At 44.3% G+C, this 24,046-nt stretch overlaps 1 protein-coding gene across 10 annotated transcripts in view; it reads right to left on the bottom strand.

Moving 5' to 3' along the window:
• The window catches only part of PLCH1 (phospholipase C eta 1), a 214,205-nt gene that overhangs the window by 48,420 nt on the left and 141,739 nt on the right, over positions 1-24,046 (bottom strand). For all 10 annotated transcript variants that reach the window (XM_087430352.1, XM_087430355.1, XM_087430356.1 and 7 more), the window contains 4 exons: positions 21,817-21,910; positions 19,898-20,101; positions 10,462-10,582; positions 7,007-7,178 (listed from right to left, as the gene is read on the bottom strand). In XM_087430352.1, coding sequence (XP_087286478.1) covers positions 7,007-7,178; positions 10,462-10,582; positions 19,898-20,101; positions 21,817-21,910 — 591 coding nt within the window. The remainder of the gene's footprint in view (positions 1-7,006; positions 7,179-10,461; positions 10,583-19,897; positions 20,102-21,816; positions 21,911-24,046) is intronic.

Here is a 24,046-nt window from a genome sequence, read left to right as displayed (position 1 = left end):
CCAGAGATACTAACACTGGTGACACTTAAAGGTGCTAACACCCATCACATTGCTATCCAGAGATACTAACCCCCATCACACTGTCACCCAGAAATACTAACGCCCGTCACACTGTTACCCAGAGATACCAACACCCATCACATTGTTACTTGGAGATACTAACACCCGTCTCACTGGTACATGGAGATACTAACACTTGTCACACTGTTACCCAGAGATACTTACCATTGATAACTGACCATATTTCTTGCCAGAGTTTTCATACGTCACTGAGATCATAATGTCTCTGTAACTTGGGTTTCTTACCATTGTATTTTAAGAATTCCCCTTTTTTGTCAAAAAGCCCCTGGTTCCTCACGTGGGTTGGTGAGTGGTTGTGGGGAGCATGCTCCCACTGGCAGGAGGCTCCTTGCAGTGTCTGTGAAAGAGGAGCCGGTTGGTGCAGAGGGACCTGGCAAGTCCACGGAAAGGGCACGTTCACCCTGCTCAGGAGGACACGCGCTCTTCAGGGCCTCGGTCGGTGATGCTTGTGACGAGTCGTATGTTCTCTCGGAAAGAAGCCTGGGCTGTGCACCTATAGATAACTAATCCGATTGCCAACCAAAATCACAGGGCAGAACTAACACACTAGTTACCACTTGCAGCGCCACCAGCACAGACTCACGGCTTCACCTCCACCATCCACACGGCAGACACGAGAACTACTGCCAGAAACGTCACCCTCGGCCCCGAAGACCGCTGCCACCGCTTCCAGCCCTCCCCAGCTTCTGCTTCCGTGTCTGACGTGGGGCGGGTCCACTTGACCGATGGCTCTAGACCACTGCCCAGACCAGCTCTAAGGGAGGCTGCAGAAGTGGATGTTCAGCATTTGAGCCCCTTGGACGGAGGAAATTCCTTAGACGTGGAGGGATGTTCATACGCATGGCAGCCAACAATAACGATAAATTCGTAAATATCACCCCAGACTGCTCTGCACTGACCTTCTCTCACCCTGAACTCCAGGGATTTCCAGGGCTTCTGCCCCCGCACCATTACGGCCCCAGCATTCCGGATCCTCCCCCCTCTCCTTCCACAGGACCTCCGGCTCCATCAGGTCTTCAGAGAAACCTCCCTCCAGTCTTCCTGCACTGTTCTTGAGACCCAAAGCTCCCGGCCGTAGGTCCTCAGCAGTGACAGTTTCAAGGCTATTTATCATTTATGTAACGAACACAAAATCCATATTAAGAATCCAGACCCTTGGAGTTTGGAGACTTCAACATATCTTCAATTTACAGAGGGACATTTATAGGAGTAAAAAAGTGGGATTTAACTTGTCTTTGTACTGATAATGTATTTATTATAATCCTCATTTGTATGGGCTATCTACAAAGTGAAAACTACATTCTTTTCTTCCTTTTCCATAAGCATATATATAAATATAGATATGTCAATTTCTACATATTATGATTCTAAGTAAATATGGCAAAACATTTTCTTTATTTTCTCTTGTGTATTATTAATAACAAGGTAGCTCAGAATTAAGGCATTTATGTCTATATATTACTTCAAGTCTTATTGATACAGAAGTCTCCTATAAAATGAATTTGGTTTTCTTTCTTTTTGGGGGCATTGGTAGAGTAGCCACAATAATACAGTGGCACCAGAAATAAGGCAGTCAGCTAAGTGGTGACCAGACAGACTCAGGAACACATGGACATCAAGACATCAACCTCCTTTTATTTATTCACCACCAACTCTTTACTTACAGTTGGAAGGCGCCAAGACGGACCCGTACACAATACATTTTAAATGTAGTGCTAGCAATTCCCTCTTTTGAAACAGCATCCAAGCCAATATATTTTTTAAATGTTCAGCAGAACAGAGCTGACAAATACGAGAAATCGGTAAGTAAGGAATAGCAACACTCGAGTGACACAGATAGTTCTGACACCACAGGATGGAAAGGGACAGGCAAGCTGATAAGCAGGTACGGGCAGGACACCAAGCTTTAATGGCCTTCACTGAAGGGTGGCTGTAGGGGAGGGAACAGAGGGAGAGCCACCTTCTCAGAGCATCCACAAGGCGCCCTCCATTTCAGCCCTCTCCAAGTCTAACAACAGGCACACCTCAGAGACCACCGCAATAAGGCAAATATTGCAATAAAGTGAGTCACGTGAATATTTTGTTTTACCGGTGCATATAACAGTTATGTTTCCAGTATACTGCAGTCTATTCAATGTGCAACAGCATTACATCTAAAAAACAATGTACATACCTTAATTTAAAAACACTTTATGCTAAACAACGCTAACCTTCATCTGAGCCCTCAGTGAGTCGGAATCTTTTTGCTGGTGGAGAGTCTTGCCTCGATGTTGATGGCTGCTGACTGACTGATCCGGATGTGGTTGCTGAAGGTTGGGGTGGCTGTAGCCATTTCTTAAAATAAGACAACAATGAAGTTTGCCGCATCAATTGACTCGGCCTTTCACAAATGATTTCTCCGTAGCGTGTGATGCCGTTTGATAGCATTTTACTCACAGTAGAACGTCTTTCCAAATTGGAGTCAATCCTCTTAAGCCCTGCTGCTGCTTTATCACCTAAGTTTATGTCATATTCTAAACCCTTTGTTGTCATTGCAACAGTCTTCACAGCATCTTCACCAGGAGTAGTTTCCATCTCAAGAAACCACTTTCTTGGCTCATTCGTAAGAAGCAATTCCTCATCTGTTAGTTTTATCATGAGATTGCAGCAATTCAGTCATCTCTTCAGGCTCCACTTCTAATTCTAGTTCTCTTGCTGTTTCCACCACATCTGCAGTTACTTCCTCCACTGAAGTCTTGACCCCTCAAAAGTCATCCATGAGGACTGAAATCAGCTTCTTCCAAACTCCTGTTAATGTTGGTATTTTGATGCTTCCCATGAATCACGAATGTTCTTCATGGCATCTAGAATAGTGAATCCTTTCTAGAAAGTTTTCAATGGACTTTGCCCAGATCCACCAGAGGAAGCACTATGCATGGCAGCTACAGCATTATGAAATGTATTTCTTAAATAATAAGACTTGAAAGTAGAAATTACTTCTTGATTCATGGGCTGTAGAATGGATGTTGTGTTAGCAGGCATGAAAACATTAATCTCATTGTACATCTCCATCAGAGGTCTTGGTGACCAGGGGTGTGTCAATGAGCACTCATATTTTGAAAGGAATCTTTTTTTTCTGAGCAGTAGGTCTCAATAGTGGGCTTAAAATATTCAGTAAACCATGTTGTAAACAGATGTGCTGTCTTCCAGGCTTTGTTTTTCCATGTACAGAGCACAGGCAGAGTAGATTTAGTATAATTCTTAAGGGTCCTAGGATTTTTGAAATGGTAAGTGAGCATTGGCTTCAACTTCAAGTCACCAGCTGCATTTGCCTCTAACAAGAGAGTCAGCCTGTCCTTCAAAGCTTTGAAGTCAGACATTGACTTCTCCTCTCTAGCTATGAAAGTCCTAGATGGCATCTCCTTCCAATGTAAGGCTGTTTTATCTACATTGAAAATCTGTTGTTTACTGTAGCCACCTTCATTAATGATCTTAGCTAGATCTTCTGGATAACTTGCTGCAGCTTCTACATCAGCACTTGCTGCTTCACCTTGCACTTTTATGTTACGGAGACAGCTTCTTTCCTTAAACCTCATGAACCAACCTCTCCTAGCTTTCAACTTTTCTCCTGCAGCTTCCTCACCTCTCTCAGGCTTCACAGAAGAAGAGAGTTAGGATCTTGCTCTGAATTAGGCTTTGACTTAAGGGAATGTTGTGGCTGGTTTGATCTTCTATCCAGACCACTAAAACTTGCTCCGTATCAGCAATAAGACTGCTTCACTTTCTTGTCATTCGTGTGCTCACTGGAGCAGCACTTTTAATTTCCTCCAGGAACTTTTCCTTTGCATTCACAACTTGGCTAACTGTTTGGCACAAGAGGCCTAGCTTTTCACCTATCCCAGCTTTCCACATGCCTCCCTCACTAAGCTTAATCATTTCTAGCTTTTGATGTAAAATAAGAGACGTGTGGCTCTTCCTTCCACTTGAACACTTAGAGGCCACTGCAGGGTTACTAACTGGCCTAATTTCAATAGTGTTGTGTCTCAGAGAACAGGGAGGCCTGAGGAGAGGGAGAAAGAGACGAGGGAATAGACTGGTTGGACGAGCAGTCAGAACACACACAACATTCATAGATGAAGTTCGCTGCCTTATATGGGCAAGTTTTTTTGGCACCCCCAAAACAGTGACAACAGTAACATCAGAGATCACTGATCACGGATCAGCCTAATAAATGCAATAAAAATGAAAAAGTTTGAAATATTGCAAGAATTACCAAAATGTGACATAGAAGCACAAAGTGAGCAAATGCTGTTGGAAAAATGGCACTGATAGACTTGCTCGAGGCAGGATTCCCACAAGCCTTCCATCTGTAAAGAATGCAGTGTCTGTGAGGCCAATGAAGCAGAGCACAATCAACACAGTACGCCCGTAAGAGACATCAGGCCCCATTGTCTGCTGACTTTTTCCACATTCCTAGTTCTCAAAAGACACTTCATCTAGGCAGACAGAAAAAAAAGCAACACAACAATATTTTTTTTTAATGCTTCTTTTTCCACAGTGTCACTCCTAAAGAAAATCACAGAATAAACCCAGGTACAGTCTTATGTGACGTGGTCCAGTGAAGATGTAAACGAAGAATGACCAGTGTCTCCTAGCCGTCCCCTTCCGACCTGCGTACTATTTCACGCAGAGGTTTCACTCAAGAATTAGATTCATTCATCCACGGTACATAGAAACGTTGGTAGAAACTGGAACCATAGCTACCCCTCCACTCTGAGCTGCATGGCCCCAGGAGCGTGGTGACCACTCTGGGACTCACAGCTGTAAAAGTGGGAACCTTGACCGGACAGTTAAATTTTCTTTCAGCAATAAGAGTCTATGGAAAATTACTAAACTGCTTATTATTTTTGTTCAAAAGCACTTTTTTGTTTACTTTTCAGGAGATACGTGTGTGTGTATATAAATGTGTATGTATACATGGTTGAAAAGTGTGCATGTGTTACAGTTATAATAAAGCACTTGCCAACCTCCAAAGTGGTAAGTAGCCATCCAAACGCTGCCTTTCGGATCAGAGATGGCTCTGATGCTAACAAAACACAGGGAAATCAGTTCCCTTGTTTCTACTTTAAATGCGAGTGTGCTGGTCCACAGACCTAGGAATCTTAGAGTCTGAAGAACGTCACTACATCGTCCCTCGGTGTCTGCGGGGGAATGGGTTCCAGGATCCCTTGCCGACAGCAACACCCGCGGATGCTTAAGCCCCTTAGTCGGCCCTCCGTATCCGCGGGTTCCACAAGCGCGGACTCACCAACCGCGAGCCGCAAAGACAGTCCAAGATCCACGGTTGGTCGAATCCGTGGCATCGGAAGCGGATACGGAGGGCCGACCGTACCCGCCAGGGAATGGACCTCAGCGGCCATGAAACACTGCAGTCCACCTTGCTCCCCTCCGTCCAAGTGCCTCAGACGTTCTGGTTCCAACTCATCTTGGTGCCCGTCAGCCCTGGGGCATTCTGTGCCAAGGGACCCAGACTCCAGCTTCGCAGAAGGAACTCGATTAGCTCAGATCAAACATCTACCTTAAGTTCCCCGCCGAAAATGGAAGGATTCCAGTCAAATCAACTTTTACCTCTGTCTGCTGGTAAAGAAGATTCAGGAAACACGGAAATATCTGCAAGTCTGCAAAAGTGACATTTAACTTTCCAACCCAGCGATCAGTGTTCACCTCCTGAGTTTGCTTTAGAAAGACTTCAAGAGGATCGACCCTAATCTTCTCTCTCGCATTACTTGGAGCTTTCGTTCAAAATGCTTTCACACATACAAACGTCCACAATGCCTCTTCGATGGACTCAGTCTACAGTTCTCATTAACCGACAGGAGAACAGGTTTTGACCAATTCCAAGGATGCAGACTTCACCGCTTCCCCGTCTGCTGCCCCCCAAGTCTGGCTATGAGATCACACTGTTCCTCTGAGTTCTCTACACCTCCTACGTGACATTGGTGTTTTGGACACAGCCTTTCTAGGTTAAATATAACCCAGTTTGAATATTAATACCCTACTGCTCTTCCTTAGGTTTTTAGTCTCAAACAAAACAATATCAGGGCTGGCCTAGTGGCATATCAGTTAAGTTCACATGTTCGGCTTCAGGGGTCCAGGGTTCACAGGTTCAGATCCTGAGCACGGACCTACGCACAGCTCATCAAGCAATGCTGTGGCCATGTCCCATATAAAGTAGAGGAAGATGGGCACAGATGTCAGCCCAGGGCTGATCTTTCTCACCAAAAAAAAAAAAAGTCCAGGATGGTTTTAGTCCAAACATCCAAAATTAACTGGAATTAAGTAAAATCACAAAGTCAGCAATCTGAAATCTGAAGGAACTATCTTCCTGGTATTAATACCGTTTGTCACCAGTAATGAGTTCCTCCCCCAGAAATTCTGTGCAATGCCGTCCTGTTCGCCAGGCTCCCTCGCATGCACACGAGTCCTGCAGGGCCTCACGTCTGGGCCTGGCCCCTCTTTGAGCCGAGCTCCCCCACTCACATAACCAAGGCTGATCAACCGTGAAGACTCTTTTTTGACAGACAGTTATTGGAGCTTGAAATGGAAGAGAAGGATCTGAAAGAAACGCTTTCAGATGTGGACACGAGGAGCCTCCTCCCCCGCCCCCCATGCTCCTGCACATGCTTCTCTGCAGTGTGGACTACACAGATGGAGACAGTAGGCATGCTCTCACTTCATAAAAACAAACCTGAATACGGGGTCAGCCAGTAACAAGCTTCTTCTGCAGGTGTGCCTGTAAATAAGTTGGAATGAGGGGCATACACAAATCTGGACAACCCTTCACGCACTGACTCCACAATTATTCTGATAAACAGTTTCCAGTCCCACAGGAAGGGTGGGCTTAGCTGGCCATCAACGCCTTTTATTACATTCCTCAGGGAATTACCTTCACTAGGATTTTTCCTTTCAGACTTTGAGGGCTCGGAAGCTGCTTGGTCTCCCCCACGTCTACAGATGACAGGTCCAGTTTGTCCCGGAATATTCCTTTCAGGTACTGGGCAATCTTCCTTTGCTGCTGGACACTGCAGTGATTCTCAATGGACAGGATGACTGGGAACCTGAGGGAAGAGCATCACAGCCACAGCATCGAGCACAGGCCACCCACAGGGTCAGGGCATTCTGCACGTGAGGCTCTGTACACCCCGCAACAGCGTCGGCGAGACGGGTTACAACTAACATGCCTCAAAGTGAGAAGATGAGAGAGGCACTGACAAGAAGGCCCCTCTGAGCAAATGCACTCTGCCAGGCACAACGTCTGAACAAAGTGCAGTCCACGTGGGGTGACTCAGTCAAGGATTCCGCATCACAAAAAAAAATGGTACACACATTGTCTCTTTTAAAGGAAGAAAAGGAAGAGAAAATTTTAAGAGATAAAAAGCCTAAACAAATAAAACTCACATAATGTTATTTTGTCTTATTCATTCAAAAGTCTAGAAACATCTAAGAGACCACTGAATATCATTAAATGCAGATATTTTCTCTAAAAATACATAATCGGACCCAAGCTTGAAAATTACCATTGAGGAGAAAATAACACAATGGAACTTGTTTTTATGGTGTCCTGCGCCCAGAATTTCAAAATCATTTGTGTAGAATTACACGCTGGTCTCTACTTTCAGAAATAAAAGAAGTCAAGCATTTGCTCCATGCCAGCGCAGGCTTCTGCACAGAGAACACAAGGGTGGGGGAAGCAGTCACTGTGGACAGCCGAGGAGGTGGCGGCGGAGGCAGAGGGGAACCAGGATTGATTCTGACTTTGTTTTTTCCTCAGAATAAGAAATTATTTCAAATACAGGTTTATGTTTTTCCAGTTTTCCATCACAGGTCTTCCAAAGTAATAGGAAATATATTTTTTCAGAGTTACAAACCAATGTTCAAGTTCTGTGTCTATCGACGTGGGGAGGGAACTTTATCTCTGGGGTCGTGTGACACGCGTGAGCTGCACACAGGCGCTGACCCCTGAAGCCATGCTCTGTCCTCAGCAGCACGACCTGACGCAGAGGTGACATAGGGATGCAGCTGGTCTGTGATCTGAACACACCTGTGTGCGCTCGTGTCTTCACGCGGTACCCCAAGAGTTAGAAAGATGGAAAACAACAAACCAGCCGTCCAGCTGTGCAGTCACATCAGGGGAGGATAGACGTTTAAATGGCCGACCTGTTCAGGAAAGCTCATTAGCGTCTGAGGATGCTTCATGGGAAGCAGGGGGGGTGACTGTGCGGCACCCCCAAAGGGACACTGCCAGTGTCTGGGGACATTTCTGGTGGCCACAGTCTGGGAGGTGCTACTGGCATTTAGTGGGTAGAAGTCAAGGATGCTGCTCACCATCCTGCAACGCACGAAGATAGTTCGCAACAAAGAGTTGTCCAGCCCAAAATGTCAATAGTGCAACGTTGAGAAACCCAGGTGAAAAGATGCAACTAAAGTTTAAGAAAGAAAATAGAAGGACTGAACTTTTAAAATGTGCTAAACAAGCTTAGTAACTGTTTTAATTTGAAGTGCTTTTCTCCTAAGGATTCTCAAACTTGAAGCCAGCACTGTCAAGTCACCAGACGATCCTCCAAGGGACACAGGTAGCAGGAATTCTCAAAACTCTACTTCACATATTGGGAAAAAATGGCAAAATCACTTCATCACCTTGGCTAAGACTAGTAGTCATCGGGGTGTAAAGAGCCATCGGAAACCACACTGGGATTCTTCCATGCAGCAGACACCACGAACTCGGCCTGCTACGCAGCAAGTGTCTCGTATTTGAACAGCATTTTAACCTCATGGTTAATTAAGAAGACCAAAGTTAAAAATTATAAAGGCTACTAAGTTCTATACAAGTAATTCTATGCAATTATAACTCAAGTTCAAAAATCATGCCTTGAATGTCTGGTGCATTGTAGGTACCTGCTAGGTCATAAAGAATGAGTAAGACATTGCCCCATACTTTCAATGAGTTCACGGTCTTAAAGACTGAAAAGAAGGCAAGTAACCAACAAGTGTAAGAGGATGCTATATGATGTGACAGAAATATGCTCAGGATGCTAAGAACAGAAGAAAGGAGCTTTCAGATTGGCTGGTGTATCATAAGTTTTCCCACAAGCACTCCTGTAGGATGGGCAAGAATTAGCAGATGGAATAATGGGGACAGGCCTTCCAGGCAGGGGGAACGGTGTACGCCAGGTAGGGAGCTGTGACAGCGCTGGGATCACTAGGGAATCCCAAGACGGTAGATGAAGATGGAAGCCTAAGTCTGCGGAGCAACGGTGGAAGACGACGCCGAAAAGGAGGAAGGGGCCGGGCTTTGAAGGGCACGGAAGACATGACTGTACTACAGGGAGCTTGTGAAGGACCCTCAGACAAGAATTACAACATCATGCTTATATTTTCAGAAAGAAAACACTGGCACCAGCGTGGAGAACGACCCAGAGGGGAAGTGAAGATGGAAAGGCAACGGAGTCAAGAGATGATTTAGGAAGCAGAACTGGCTGAAGCCACTGGGGACAGTGCTGCCCCTGACCAAAGCCCTGGGGCCAGAGGAGGGCTGGCAGAATGCGACGGTGAGGCCAGGTCTGGAGGAGAGCCCTAGGACAGCATTGTGGCTCCCCGCCCCTGCTCCAGTACGCCTGGCTCAGAGTGGGCACCACTAAATATCAGAATAAATAATGGCATTTGTTGATCTCGCGGTACCTATGGAATACTCCAACGAATTTTTACTAGGAATTTTTCTATATAGCTCTGAAACTTAGGAAAAAACTTCCGGACATATAATTAGACAGATAACCAAAAAGTAGACCAAAGACAACTTAGGAAATAGTGACAATTGAAGGAGGGAGGAAAAAGAACAAGAGGCCACAGGCCAACAGAGAGCGCGAAGCAGTGACAGCAACGGAGGAGAGAACGTCACAGTGAAAACCAAAAAAGGGAAAAATTGGGGGGAAGACAGTCAACATTATCAAATGCCAAGGAGAGTCAGGTAACAAGGACACTAGACACTTGAGTATCTACAGGACACCCAGCAAGTCTGGAAACCTAGATATTATCAGTTTACTCAGTTGTAATATAGTATCAATAAACTATTCATTATGTATAGTAACCTGTTTCCAGACTCTGGACACTCGTCACACCCTGGGTTTAGAAAGGCTGAGGTGGCTCTCTGTAAGACCATGCTCCGAGAAGGCAACGTCTTCGAGGGAATGGGGTGAGGAATAAAGGAGCACGAGAAAGTGTGCCCACAGAGCCCGTGTTACTGGTTCACAGTGTTGGCAGGAAGGAAGGAGAAAATGGGCAGAGGGAGTGGTTCTGCAGCCACGCCACCTCGTGCAGCGCAGCACCTGGCGCAGCTCTACTCACTCGTTCTTCACGAAGGCATGCTTGTTGATGGTCTCTACCACGTCTCTGAAGAGGATTTTCGAGGTCAGAGTGTAACCGTGGTGCACCACCGGCTCTCCATCGGGGCCATCCCAACAGTCGACTGCCAAAAACAGAACTTCACGTCAACAACCAAGGTTTCTGGTGTTTACTAATATTTCTGGAAATATCAGACAAATATTAAGTTGATTATTTGAGATTATATGTATCATGACTATGACAGAGACGTCCAACAGGGAAACAGGTGTTCTGGCGCACTTATCGGAATAAGGAATTAAAGATAATACACGACTTTTTGAGAGCTTCTGTTAACACAGACGTTGTGTTCACCTGCAGCCTGGCACTTTCCAAGAGGTCCCATTAGAAACCGATCTAAGTCCAGTCAAGTGTACAAAGGACAGAGATACCTCCTCACAGGTGGTTTCCCTAATTTCACTTCCCCTTCTTCAATTCACTAAGGTCATTTAATAAGTTGCAGTGCCCCTCTCAACAATAATGAGGTTTTTCATTATCGTTCACTTAAAACTCATTATGTTTCCACTAGATTTATTTCTATTTTATTAATTCTACAGTAGTTATAAAATAACATGGACTTCCTAGTTCAAATCCTTAGGCTCTGCCAAGATTTATGTGAATATGGGCAAATGATTTAATCATTTAAAGCCTTGCTTTCCCATCTATAAAAGGAAAATAATAACAGCACTCGCCTCATAGGTTTGAGTGATGATTAAATACATGTGAAGTTGCTTATAACACCACATGGCACATAGTAACTGTTACTGTTAATGATAATGTTGATATTGCTTGTGTGCAGACAAACTCATTGGCGCCAGCTTCCTCACCATCCTCCCTGAGTCTGTCCTCCCTTGTTTGGCCACCAGACTAATTGCTCAAAACGCTGCTTTCAACACGTTGCTCCTTTGCTCAAAAGCCTATGTGGTGCATGACGCAGTGTCCAACACACAGCCTGTCCTCAGTGATACATGCTGAATGTATTAATAAACATCCTACCGCAGCCTGCCTGCTGAACCCAACGTCCCTAACTCTTGAGCTAGGGACTGGCTAGCCATCCACTCCTCCTGTTTTCTCTTTCCCCCTGGCACACACCGGACCACACTGCCCGCCTCCCCTCGCAGCAGGACAGCCACTGACTGGGCAGAAGCGATGTGCACCACTTCCAGGCCTGGGCTACGAGGACCCACCCCACACAATGACCCACGCTCTCTGTGCTGCGACTCAGAAGTCACATGCGGAAGATGGCACGGCCACAGATGGAAGGAGCCTGCACTCCTAAGTCACTTCCTGAAAGATTCACCCTTAGGAACACCTGTTCTGACTTCACATAAGCAAGCAATACGCTTCAGTTGTTTTAAGGCATAGATTTTAGGTTTGACTATTAAAGGAACTAGTATTGCCTTAATTAATATCTTAGCTCCTGGCTGACAAGTCAACCTTATTGCTCCTATACCCCAGCTCACAGGTTTGTTTCCAGTTACAAAGCTTCCTCACATACAATCCCACCTTTGCTTCTTCCTTTAAGGCCATTTGAAATGCCCCCTTTCACTTTCCCTATCTAAATCCCAATTCGGGCTAAACTAGGACCCCCACAGAATCTCTCAGGATGTTGCCCTTCCTCATGGAGGGGTCACAAATTCAAACACCAACAAGAGCCTAGCAGGCAACATAAGTGGGGCAGCATGCTAAGAGCAAATGTGTGTCGAGATGAGATAACCACCTCTCAGTGTCAACCAGTCATTGCTAAGAAGGAAAAAGGACTCAGTGCCAGATCTGAGAAAAGTCAGAAATCTAGACTTATTGCTGTGAATTTTCCCAATTTTTAATTGTTGGCAATTAATCCCTTTTTTAAATGACAATATGGGTCAAACATAAACAACTCTGCAGGCTGGATGTGGCTGATGGAATGCCACTTGGAACTCCGCCTTTGACTTGGGGCCACACAGTCCAGGACCACCCCCATTCTCTAGTTTAGTAGCACCTTCCCTGCATGTGTGTTGTGCAAATGAGACAATATCTCCATTTCCTTCTCAACCTTCAAACTGTCCACCACAACCATGATGTGATTTGATGGTTAATTTTGTGTCAACTTGGCTAGGCTATGATGCCCAGCTGTTTGTTCAAACACCAGCCTAGACATTGCTGTAAAGATATTTTTTAGATGTGATTAACACTTAAATCAGTAAACTTTGGGTAAGGCAGATTATTCTCCATAACGTGAGTGGGCCTCACCCAATCAGCTGAAGGCCTTAAAAGCAAAGACTGATGTTTCCTGAAGAAAAAGGAATTCTCCTCAAGACTACATCAACTCCTACCTAAGTCTCCAGCCTGCTGGCCTGCTCTACAGATTACAGATTTCAGACTTGTCAGCCCCCACAATCAATCATGTGAGCCAATTCCTTAAAGATCAATCAATCTCTCTCTCCAGAGAGATCTATAGATAGATATAGACACATACCTATATCTGTATATATCTCCTACTGGTTCTGTTCTCTAATACAGTTACCTATACTAATCAATTAAACATGGCTATTAGAATATCCTTAGAGGGAAAAGTGGAAAAGGTAAAAAGAGAAAGAAATTTCAAGGTTAATACCATAGGAGTGCTGGAAACCAAGTTTAAGAATAAAGAAGCTGTGGAGAAGGCCAAAGATTTTGGGATAACACCATACAGTGTTATACTATATACTATACACTATACCATACAGTATTCATCACATCATACAGCCTTACACTGTATACTATATACTACACTGTATGCATACTATAACATCATACAGTGTTACACTATATACTACACTATACAGATACATACTATAGCATCACAGTGTTACACTGTATACTACATAGTATACACACGATAACACCATACAGTATTACACTATATACTATACTATACAGATACATACTATACCATCATCCAGTGTTACACTGTATACTACATAGTATACACACTATAACATCATACAGTGTTACACTGTACACTATATACTATACCATACAGTATACACACTATAACGTCGTACAGTGTTATACTATATACTATATACTATACCATACAGTATACACACTATATCATCATATAGTGTTATACTATAAACTATACTATACTGTATACATACTATATCATCATACAGTGTTATACTATATACTATACTATACAGTGTACATAGTATCACATCATACAGTGTTACACTGTATACTATATACTATACTGTATACATACTATAACATCATACAGTTACAACGTATACTATATACTATACTATATACATACTACATCATACAGTGTTATACTATATACTATACACTATACCATACAGTATTCATCACGTCATACAGCCTTACACTGTATACTATATACTATACTGTATGCATACTATAACATCATACAGTGTTACACTATATACTACACTATACAGATACATACTATAGCATCATACAGTGTTACACTGTATACTACATAGTATACACACGATAACATCATACAGTGTTACATTATATACTATACTATAAAGATACATACTATAACACCATACAGTATTACACTATATACTATACTATACAGATACATACTATACCATCATCCAGTGTTACACTGTATACTACATAGTATACACACTATAACATCATACAGTGTTACACTGTACACTATATACTATACCATACAGTATACACACTATAACATCGTACAGTGTTATACTATATACTATATACTATACCATACAGTATACACACTATATCCACATATAGTGTTATACTATAAACTATACTATACTGTATACATACTATATCATCATACAGTGTTATACTATATACTATACTATACAGTGTACATAGTATCACATCATACAGTGTTATACTGTACACTATATACTATACTGTATACATACTATAACATCATACAGTTACAACGTATACTATATACTATACTATATACATACTACATCATACAGTGTTATACTATATACTATATAGTATACATACTATATCATCACACAGTGTTATACTATATACTATGTCATATGGTATACATACTGAAACATCATATGGTGTTATACTATATGCTATACTATATAGTATGCATACCATATCATCCTACAGTGTTATGCTATATACTGTATTATAGAGTGCACATCCTATACCATCATACAGCATTACACTGCTCCTTTGGGCCTACAAATGAGGTCAAATGTATCACAGATATCTTCTTAGAAGAGAAGTTCCATACGTCCTTTGACAGGTACTTAACATTCTTTAATTTGTCTTTGGATATTGGTGTGGAAAGAATGAACCAATGTTTCAAAAATACATAACTCCAACAATTTATACCCTGATGTACAGTCCCATCTTGGAGGAGAAAGGGCATAACAGGGTTCCTCATAAATGAACTAATATCTTTTCAAAAGAATGCAAACTAGACAAGCAATACAATGCTGACTTGATTATCAGGGACATACAAAAATTGCTTTTGAACTTCACGGGTTATGAAAGAAGTTGCTCTTTTGCTAATATTTATAACACAGGCAGAATATCCATAGTCGAGGATGGTTCTCTCAATGTCCGCTTTTTAGGTTTCATTGCACGCTTGACTGTTAACAAGGATAAAAGCACTTCCAATGGTGTGGCATCCTAACCTGTGGTGTTCGTAGCCCAGTTCAAACGGCGCTGAAGTTTCCTGTAAGAGCCAGTGCTGTAATGGGATGCTGCCAAGGCAGAAATCCTCTAACCAATTCCCCTAGCCACAGGACAGCCAGGGCCCATTTTTCCATCACACATTAGAGGCCCGAAAGCACTGTGACAAAGTGTTGTCAGTTCTGAAGGGTGGCGAGCAGCTAACATGACAGCTTTTCATCCTGGAATTTAGAAATGTTCCACCCTGATAGCACCCCCAGAGATAACAGGGAAGCTTGAAAACCGATTACAACAGCAACACGACATCAGTTCCATAATGAGTGGAAATTCCCTGGGCAGAACATCCATATTTTTTTTTTTTAATAAATGCATCTTTTTTTTTCCCCCTTTTCTCCCCAAAGCCCCAGTAGATAGTTGTATGCCATAGTTGCACATCCTTCTAGTTGTTGTATGTGGGACGCCGCCTCAGCATGGGCGGACAAGTGGTGCGTCGGTGCGCGCCCGGGATCTGAACCCGGACCGCCAGTAGTGGAGCGTGCGCACTTACCCACTAAGCCACGGGGCCGGCCCATGGAACATCCATATTTATTAAGCAACTTGGGCTGAAAATCAAGAGAAGGAAAGGCCATGTAAAACATTACCAATTCGATTTGCTGACAAGCCCACTTCACCAAAAAGACCTATTAGTCTTCCCTATGACATACAGTCGACCAATGACATTATGGCAGCTGAACTAATGGAGATGGAACAACCACCTTATCAAAACAGAAGGCCGAGAGTGGAGAGCTTCTTCAGGTCACGATGCCAGGAAGAAATGGTCCAGAATCGTGACTCTCCATCTCTAGGTGCCACACTCGGCAAAAGACGCTTCTGGAAAATATTTGCAGGACCTGAAATTTTCACTCTATGACCTGCTACATTCTATAAATCAGGCTCTTCAAATGCTAGCTGCAGCTGTTTAAGAATAAAAACAACTTCCTCTGGGCCCAAGGTAGCTAAAGGATCTCTGAGTGTATATACATCAGCGTCTCTAGGCCCAAGCTTCAAATGTGAACTAATATCTTCACATCACAGGCCGACAAACTGTTAGGAGTGCACAGAAGACCATGTCAACAAATTCTAAGTCTCAGGAACATCTAAATATTTAGATGCCAGGCCCTATCATGAGACAAGCAAATTCCTCCTTTCAAAGCCAACCTCCCCTCCGTGTGTGCACTCTGCTTTCTCCAGCCTTCCTTCCATGACCTGCTGGCCCTCACTGATCCCACTCAGGGCTGGTCCTGCCTTTCAATACTTGCTCCTCCAAAAAGCATGCAGGCTTCCTGGAGAAGAGTGGAGTACGGGGGTCAGACAAGAAGGGTTCAAATCCCATGAGCTGTGGGACCTTGAGCCACTTACCCCTCCGCAAGTTGGAGTATCTTCTCAACGAGGTTACTCCATCTCCCTCGGTGTTGTAAGAATTAAATGAGAATGCATGGAAGTGCATTAGTCAGAACCCAGCCCACAAAGTGGCTGCAGTCATGGTGGTTCCCTGTTCCTTCCCACAGGTCATTGAAAGCCAAGTGACATCCACAATTTCTAACAAGAAATAAATCAAGTACAAAGCTGACCAAGTCTCCCTGATGAATATAATTCTTCTCCTCAAGAAAAACCTTCCAGAAATAGTAGCCGGACTTTCACTGTCTCGTCATAGATTATTCCAATGGTAAGAACTTCAAGCCAAGGAAGAGAGGAGGAATTCGCTGATGAAGCAGTGAGGGAGATATTTGACAGACTGCACGTCCTGTAAAGTTAAGCCGTGGCTATGCACATTCTCAGCTGGCGCGAATATGAAGAGCAGGCCACGTTTCCAACAAGGAGGGCAAAGGAGCTTCTTTCTCTTACTTTGGTGACTGGCAGACAGGAAGGAAGAAGGTCTGAGGGAAGGCTGGTGTCCAATATCACCTCCTGCACACAATTTCTAAAAGCTCTCATTTTAAAATTAAAAGATCCTTGAAAAAGCTAACTCTAAAAACCATTTGTGTCTTACTATAAATTGTCTTAATCAGATAACTCTCCTTCTTAATATCCCAAACAAGGCTGGAGCATTAGTACGAGCAGTTATCATGCGAATATGGTTAAGCTTGGGTGGGACACAGATCCTGGACAGAGAAACCAAGAAAGCGAAGACTGGGCACCTGAAGGGCCTGAAAAGCAGGAGGAACAGAGCACAGGACACAGAGGTAAAGAAACCGCAAAACTGCGTGAGTCAACTCACTTCCCGGAGTCACTAAGTCAGGTCCACGTGGCCCCAGAAAACGTCATCACTTAAAAGCTGGGCGACTGTCCTATGGATCAGTGAGGGTGTGTGCCGGGGCCCCCACGTGTCAGACACGGAAAACGTGGTGAGTGCTGAGGCAACAGAGGGCTGAATGGCACCTTTTGTTGCTGGGAAAGGTTTTCTTTGTGTTCACCTTTTCTCAGCATCCTCATCGCTCAGCTGCGTAAGCTGCTCCGCTGTCAGTCAGTACTGTCAGCAGGCGTGCTCTGCGTCTACTCTGCCTCGTCTCCAGCATAAGCTCCCAGAGCACTGACTGCGCAGTGCTCCTAATGATCTGTGTGCAGACAGCTACCAATGCCCAACCATTTTCAAAATGTCGATTTACCTTTATAACACTACTACTAGTTTTACTCCTACTATTACTACAATGTTACATCTGCTCCCTAGGTGGCAGAAAATGCTTCAAACTGACAAAGAAAGGCCTACCCAGTCTCCAGTCGCATCCCACCGCACGCTGCTCTGTTCACCCCTACACCGTTCCACCAGCCCAAGAACAGCCCACTGTCCACCGGGACCCTGGCACACTCCCACCAAAAAGCAACTCCCCTCTGCCCCACGGACCCTCCTTTCCATCATAAACAAACTCCCTTTCACCACCAGACTCTGGAATTCTCCCTCAACCTCCCTATCTAGGTTAACAACCAGCTTACCTTGGAGGACACAACTTCCTTTCTCCAGAGATGCTTATTACACAAATCACAGAACCAGGAGGCATCCTCCAGGCCTTTATTGCTACTTTTAAACAACTGTTGTTCTCCACTCGTAAAAACTCCCCCCACTTCTGAACCTCACTTTATCCAACTCCACCTTTCTAGCATCTTCCAATTGCCTTTCTATGGCTTTCTCTTAGCACTTAAGTACCTGGTTTATAGTTTTTAATCTCCAACGTTTGATCTCCCTGTCAGCACTCTTTGCCGATGAAAAGCCCATGTGGGCAATCTGCTCACTCTCTTAGCCTCGACGTCCTCAACGCCAGCGGTCCTTGCTCCTCCCCACCTCAGTCACGCTCGCCCATGACATGCCCTGCAGACAGTCTTCACCTGCAGCCACCCCCACCTCCACCTGTGAGAATAACCCTCTGTTCTGTTTCTTGTGTGTGTGATGACAACTTTCTCCATATTTCTATTTCTTTGCGTCTTCTAGTCTCTCAACCTCATTTTGCGGCCCCTCGTTCACTCATTTCCTTTCCTAGATCCATCAAGCTACCCTCAGTTACTTCAAAGAGCTCTCGCAAACACCTTGAAGGTATTTTATACGACCTAGAAATCCAGAGGCCTGGATCAATTCTACCATCTGTCTTCGCTGCTCCTCTATAATCTGTTGAATGGGTGGCAGGGGTCTAAGAATGCAGATTTTGTGTAACAGAAAGATGATTTTTTTAAAGACTGTTTTTGAAATTAGCGAGGCCATCCCCAATTTATCTTGTCAATTCCTTTCCTACTGTTTGCTGGTCTTCTTAAGCCTCCAAGCCAACCCCCGCCCCCTCTGCACCTAGTGGACAATGGTCTCTCCTACTATGCTGAGGAAAGAGAGGCCATCAGGCAGGAAGCCTTTCAGAATCTCCTGTCCCTTTATCACATCTAACAACAAACCTGTATCCTCATTTCCCCTTCTTCCAACCCTCAGAACCTCCCCAACCTGAATCTTCAAGTCTTCTCCTAATGCAGAAAAGTGTCAAGTGACTGACTCACTGCAGATCAGCTACCCCCACCTTCCCACTAACGCCACCAAAACCGTACAGCAAAGGACACCACACCCGCCTCACCTCCCGCCTGCACCCCCCGTGCTGCCCAGGCATCTTTCTGAACGGCGAGTCCCATCGTATCACTGTAGGCGTTAAAATGATTCACTGCACCCTTGTTACCAAAAGCTCGAGCTGAAATTCCTCACCCCAGCATGCAAAACCCTTCATGACCGACCCCAGTCGACCTCCCAACCGCCAGATTTCCCATCACATCTTGCCTCACACCTCACCCTCCATACCAGCACTTCTCCACCCTGCATGGGATGCGATTGCTGGAATTCTCACCACGCCACTGTTTCTAATGTCCACCCACTCCACCTGCAGACAGAAACCATGTCCTATTTCTGTGTCCTCACCCCCAGGAGCCCACCAGAAATTTAATAAATGTTGGCTGATTGATAGACCATGAAGCATGTTGAAAACAAATAGTTATCCTCAACTATTTTTGCCATTTGTTTCATCAAAAATATCTTGCTAGGAAAACATTCATGTTCATCACAATTTTTCAGCAACCGAAGGTGTGCTTCCCGAGTGCAGAACATCTCTCCCGGCCTCCTGACTGAGGGTGAGAGACCCAGGGAGGAGCAGGAGCTAAGAATGACTTGACAAGGGATTAGCGCGGGGGTGTCTTGGTCTCCACTACTCACACTGGACTCACCCGCCCAAGGACGTGCCCCCCAGCCGTGGGCTGGCCGAGCGCCTACCTTCCACGCAGCGACAGCCCTCCTGCAGCACGCGCGCGTACATGTCTGCCCTGGACTGGGACAGCAGCTGGTCCCCTGTCAGGTAGGTGTTGTGGGAGGAGGCGATGTAGTAGTTGCACAGGGGCTGCTCCATGTCCTGGTAGACCTCGCCATGCAGCGGGTTGAACACGTCGCAGGCCGGGCTGCGCATGAAGCTGGTGAAGCCTTTGCAGAGAGAGAGAGAAAGCGCTGTGGCTTTAAAGCACAGTTGCTCAGTTACCTCACCAGGGACACGAGGGGTCAGAGGGTACTCAGAGCCATCGTCTCAGTCACCCTCAGGACAGCCGCTGCAGGGAACACGGGCAACGAGAGGTTGGCTTCAGGTCACACAGACAGGGACAGGGTCAAAATTGAAATACGGCTTTGGGGAGTAGCAGCTTAAACACGACCCACAGAAAGACAGACTCTAAGAATTGTGACTGAGGAGGGGAGCGGCTTACTGCCCAGCTCCTCAGAACCAACGGATCAGGCTGGGACTCCGCAGTGTGACCTGAGGACACAGGGCTGTGCCATATTTAGTCCAAGTGGGATGCCCATCAGCCCAGAGTCTGACAGGTTATTATGCTGATCCGAGAAACAGCATCGTCAGTGCCACGTTGAGGCAGCAGGTCAAACAGCTGGACGGCCTAAATTCAGGGTGTGATTGTTTGACTACGAAATTGGTTTGGGAAGATGCTCTAACAGCTAGCACACTTGACAGCTGTGAAACAGTGCTTAAAAATTACAGAGAGAACCCTCTCCGTTTTTCTACAGTTTTTCAAAACATAATGCCTGGGCAGAAGAGGCATTCACTCATACATACACAAATACGTGAACGCCCCACAAGGACCTGAGTGGGTGATTACCAGGGTAAAGCGTTTCAAGTCTTCAAGAATCGTGTGCTAAACTTTATCTGTAATACCCTATGAGATAGTCGAGAGTTTCTTCATGCCCACCTTTACGGCCCTAAATTAGAAATCATGTTTAATTCCATCTTTTAAGGCCCCACCAAGGAAAAGATTCATTTCTTAGTAAAGAAATGGTCCAAATTATTTTACCTTCTCTGGTTGTTTTTAAAATGGTTTTTAAGAACATGTTAAAATTATTTCTCTTGATTTTAATTGCCCTCCACTCCCAGAAGTAAACAAGGTACCAAGGGGAACTGGAGGCAACAATCAAGTCGGGAAGATGAACCGAGGCCCTGGGTGCTCTCGAGGGTGGCAGGCCTGGCGGTGGTTCACCGAGACGATCTGCTCTGCCTGGGCCTGTTTATTTCCCGACATATTTTAAATGCATACGACTGATACATACATGCAGCTATATTCACACCATATTATTTATGTGTCAGATCCTAGCAGCTAGATTCTCAGTATATAAATTTGTGGGCAAATTACTTCATTTCTCCGAGCCTCACTTTCCTAGACTATAAAATGAGATCGTTGTATTAATGAAACTTCTTCTTCCAACAGCATCCCCGCCACTACCCACAAGGTAAAACAAGTTTGTTGCCAACATTTTTAAAGAAACATTTTTACATTCCAGTCACTAGTTTCAGAGATTACTGATTTTAGGACCAAATTTCCCTTCATGAAATTATCAGGATGAGGCCATTTCCAAAAATTAGCCATTTGAGAAAAGTCCAAATATTTCTTGCCATCTATCACACATAATGCCATCAAGTTGACTTGCCTGGAGTGGAAAATGCATATCATGCTTGCGAAAGTAGGAGAAATAGCAATATCGTGGCATCTATTCTGTAGGAAAATACACGCATGTTGTGGGTTTCATCGGAATCATCTGTAGTTCCATGGATATCTCCTGATTTCTTTTCCTGAAAATTTTGCTAGAATTTAACTTAGTGGACTTGAGAAATGAGAAATTAAGAATATTGGTTACTTTACCTTCTATGCCAAGAACATTTTTCGCTTTATTTTCTTCTGAAACTTCAAATTTCCTTATGATGTCGAGACAATAGTCTGTGGTCACATTATTCATCTAAACAAAGCAGAACATTAGTTGAGTACTTGCAATTTCACGAGCTATTTTTCTCTATCCTAAAAGGTATACCAACTTTTTAAGCATCCTCAATACAGGGCAAAGTGGTTAAATGAGCAGTGTTTGGGGTCACAAGTGTCATAGATACTTTATCTTTGGAAAATGGTCAAGATCTCAACCTTCCTACGCATACTTCAGATTTAATCACTGAAAACAGCCCTTCAAGCACTGGACAGACATTCTCCATGAAGCCATAAAACTAATAAAATCAAATAAATAATGAGTGCAAATCCACTGCCAAAAATCCACTCTCTATAAGCTAGTTGCTATCTGCAAAATTAATGTTTTCTACACAAATGCTGAAGTTTGCTAATCATAAATATATGTAGAAAGAAAACGATTCCCAACCAAAACCGAATGCTCTAGGTAAATTCACCTGTGCATCTCTGTAGGTCCCTCCCCTGAATCTCAAGAGCAGGGGTTCAAGGAGACGGGGGTCAGCACAAGACAGTGAAAACCAACAGCTGGGGGCAGAGGATGCAACAGAGAAACCAGCGAGCTCACCTACTCGCGGTGTGATGCTGAGCAAGGCTCTCACCCTCTCTGTAAGGCAGCCGGGAGGATCAAGTGAATTAACATTTCTAAGAACAAAAAAGCCCTGTACGCTGTTTTACTGAGCCCGTCACACGGCTGCTGTGTGAACATTACAGACTTAGTGTCACTGGGAAAAGTAACTCCTCAGGAACAATTTCTTTAATTAAATACCAACATAAAGAATGCTATATTTTCATCAAAAATCCACTCAGCCCTACAACGTAACAGCGATATTTACATACATTAACGAATAATGATAGAAGCAGCAAACTTTTGAGCCAGTATTTCATATTTCAATGCTATTTCTCAAAGATTCCTTTATCTCTCAGGTTCAATACTTAAGTGTTAGTGAAATCTAACTTTTCTATTAAATTAAACAATTTAATAGCATTCAAATGTTTTGCAGAGGGAAAGCTCTCTTCATGGGTTTTTTTGGCCAGTTTGAAAGAGCACAGAATGCATTTCTCTTTCTCAGACTAGCAGTGTAACGGCTCACCTACCCTTCGAGTCAAGTTTATACCTCTTGCTTCACTCGGAGGCCTGCATTACCAGACACCACCCAGAAATATCCTAAGTCGTGGAACCACACTACCTGCGAGGGTCCACTACCCGCCAGGCTATGAGCAGCTCACTGATTTGTCCGCTACAAGCCAGAGAGACGCATCACACGCAGTCTGAAAGGTAAGTAATTTCTCACAAAATAAAAAGAACCAAACTGATAAAAACTGTATGTGCCGCAGGAAGACTGAGTTTACACTGCAATCACCTGGTTTATGAGGCACCTGCTCAGAGATGGGGCCTTGAAGTGGATGCGGCTGGTTTACCAGGAGCCCCTGAGCTCTGAAAAAGGAAACAACAAACTGCCCTCCTGGGACTGAGCTAGTGGCAGACGAGCAGAGAACACGTTACTAGTTCAACATACAAAGCAGAACGTATGAGAAAAAGCATCATATTTGAAAAGTACTCATTAAATTGGTGAAAATATTAGTAGGCATTCTAAGAAGCTCACAATTTTCTGGGCACTGTTTAAGAATTAATGGGAAATAATCCACTTTCTACCAAAATTCAAGTATTAAGGATTAATTTGGTGAAATACAGTAAAACCTCTTAATAATGAGACTTGAAATGTAAGAGTCAGTCAGCTCCCATCCTTCCCCAACCCTGGTCTCATTGCATTAACCTCCCAATCGCAAAATCCTGCACTTGACACAGCTGAATTCTTCAGACCTCACTTGGGTTCCACTGCAGGAACGAGGGTCCAGCACGGGTGAGTGCTCTGCACGTCCCTTCCTCCTCCCTCTGCCTCCCGTGTCACACAGCTGATGAGGGGGGACGGAAGCCGCTTCTCCCTGCTCCAGCCCCATTTCCCGCGTACTTCACCGGAAAGTTTTGTTTGCTGTCTGTGTCAGAGTCACCTGCTCCTCTAACACTGAGGACTGTTCTTTCTTTACCAGGCAACTGGTGCTCAAAGAAGAACTTACGGAAAATGTGATTTATTTTAATAACGACTCTATACATTTACATAACATGGTCAATGCTGTT

This window comes from Ceratotherium simum, chromosome 5 (assembly GCF_057802395.1).
Source record: "Ceratotherium simum simum isolate JZ-2026a chromosome 5, ASM5780239v1, whole genome shotgun sequence".
In the NCBI taxonomy this organism is placed as follows: Eukaryota; Metazoa; Chordata; class Mammalia; order Perissodactyla; family Rhinocerotidae; genus Ceratotherium; species Ceratotherium simum.
Note: the sequence above shows the minus strand (reverse complement) of the source record. Positions and strands in the feature narration are given on the sequence as shown.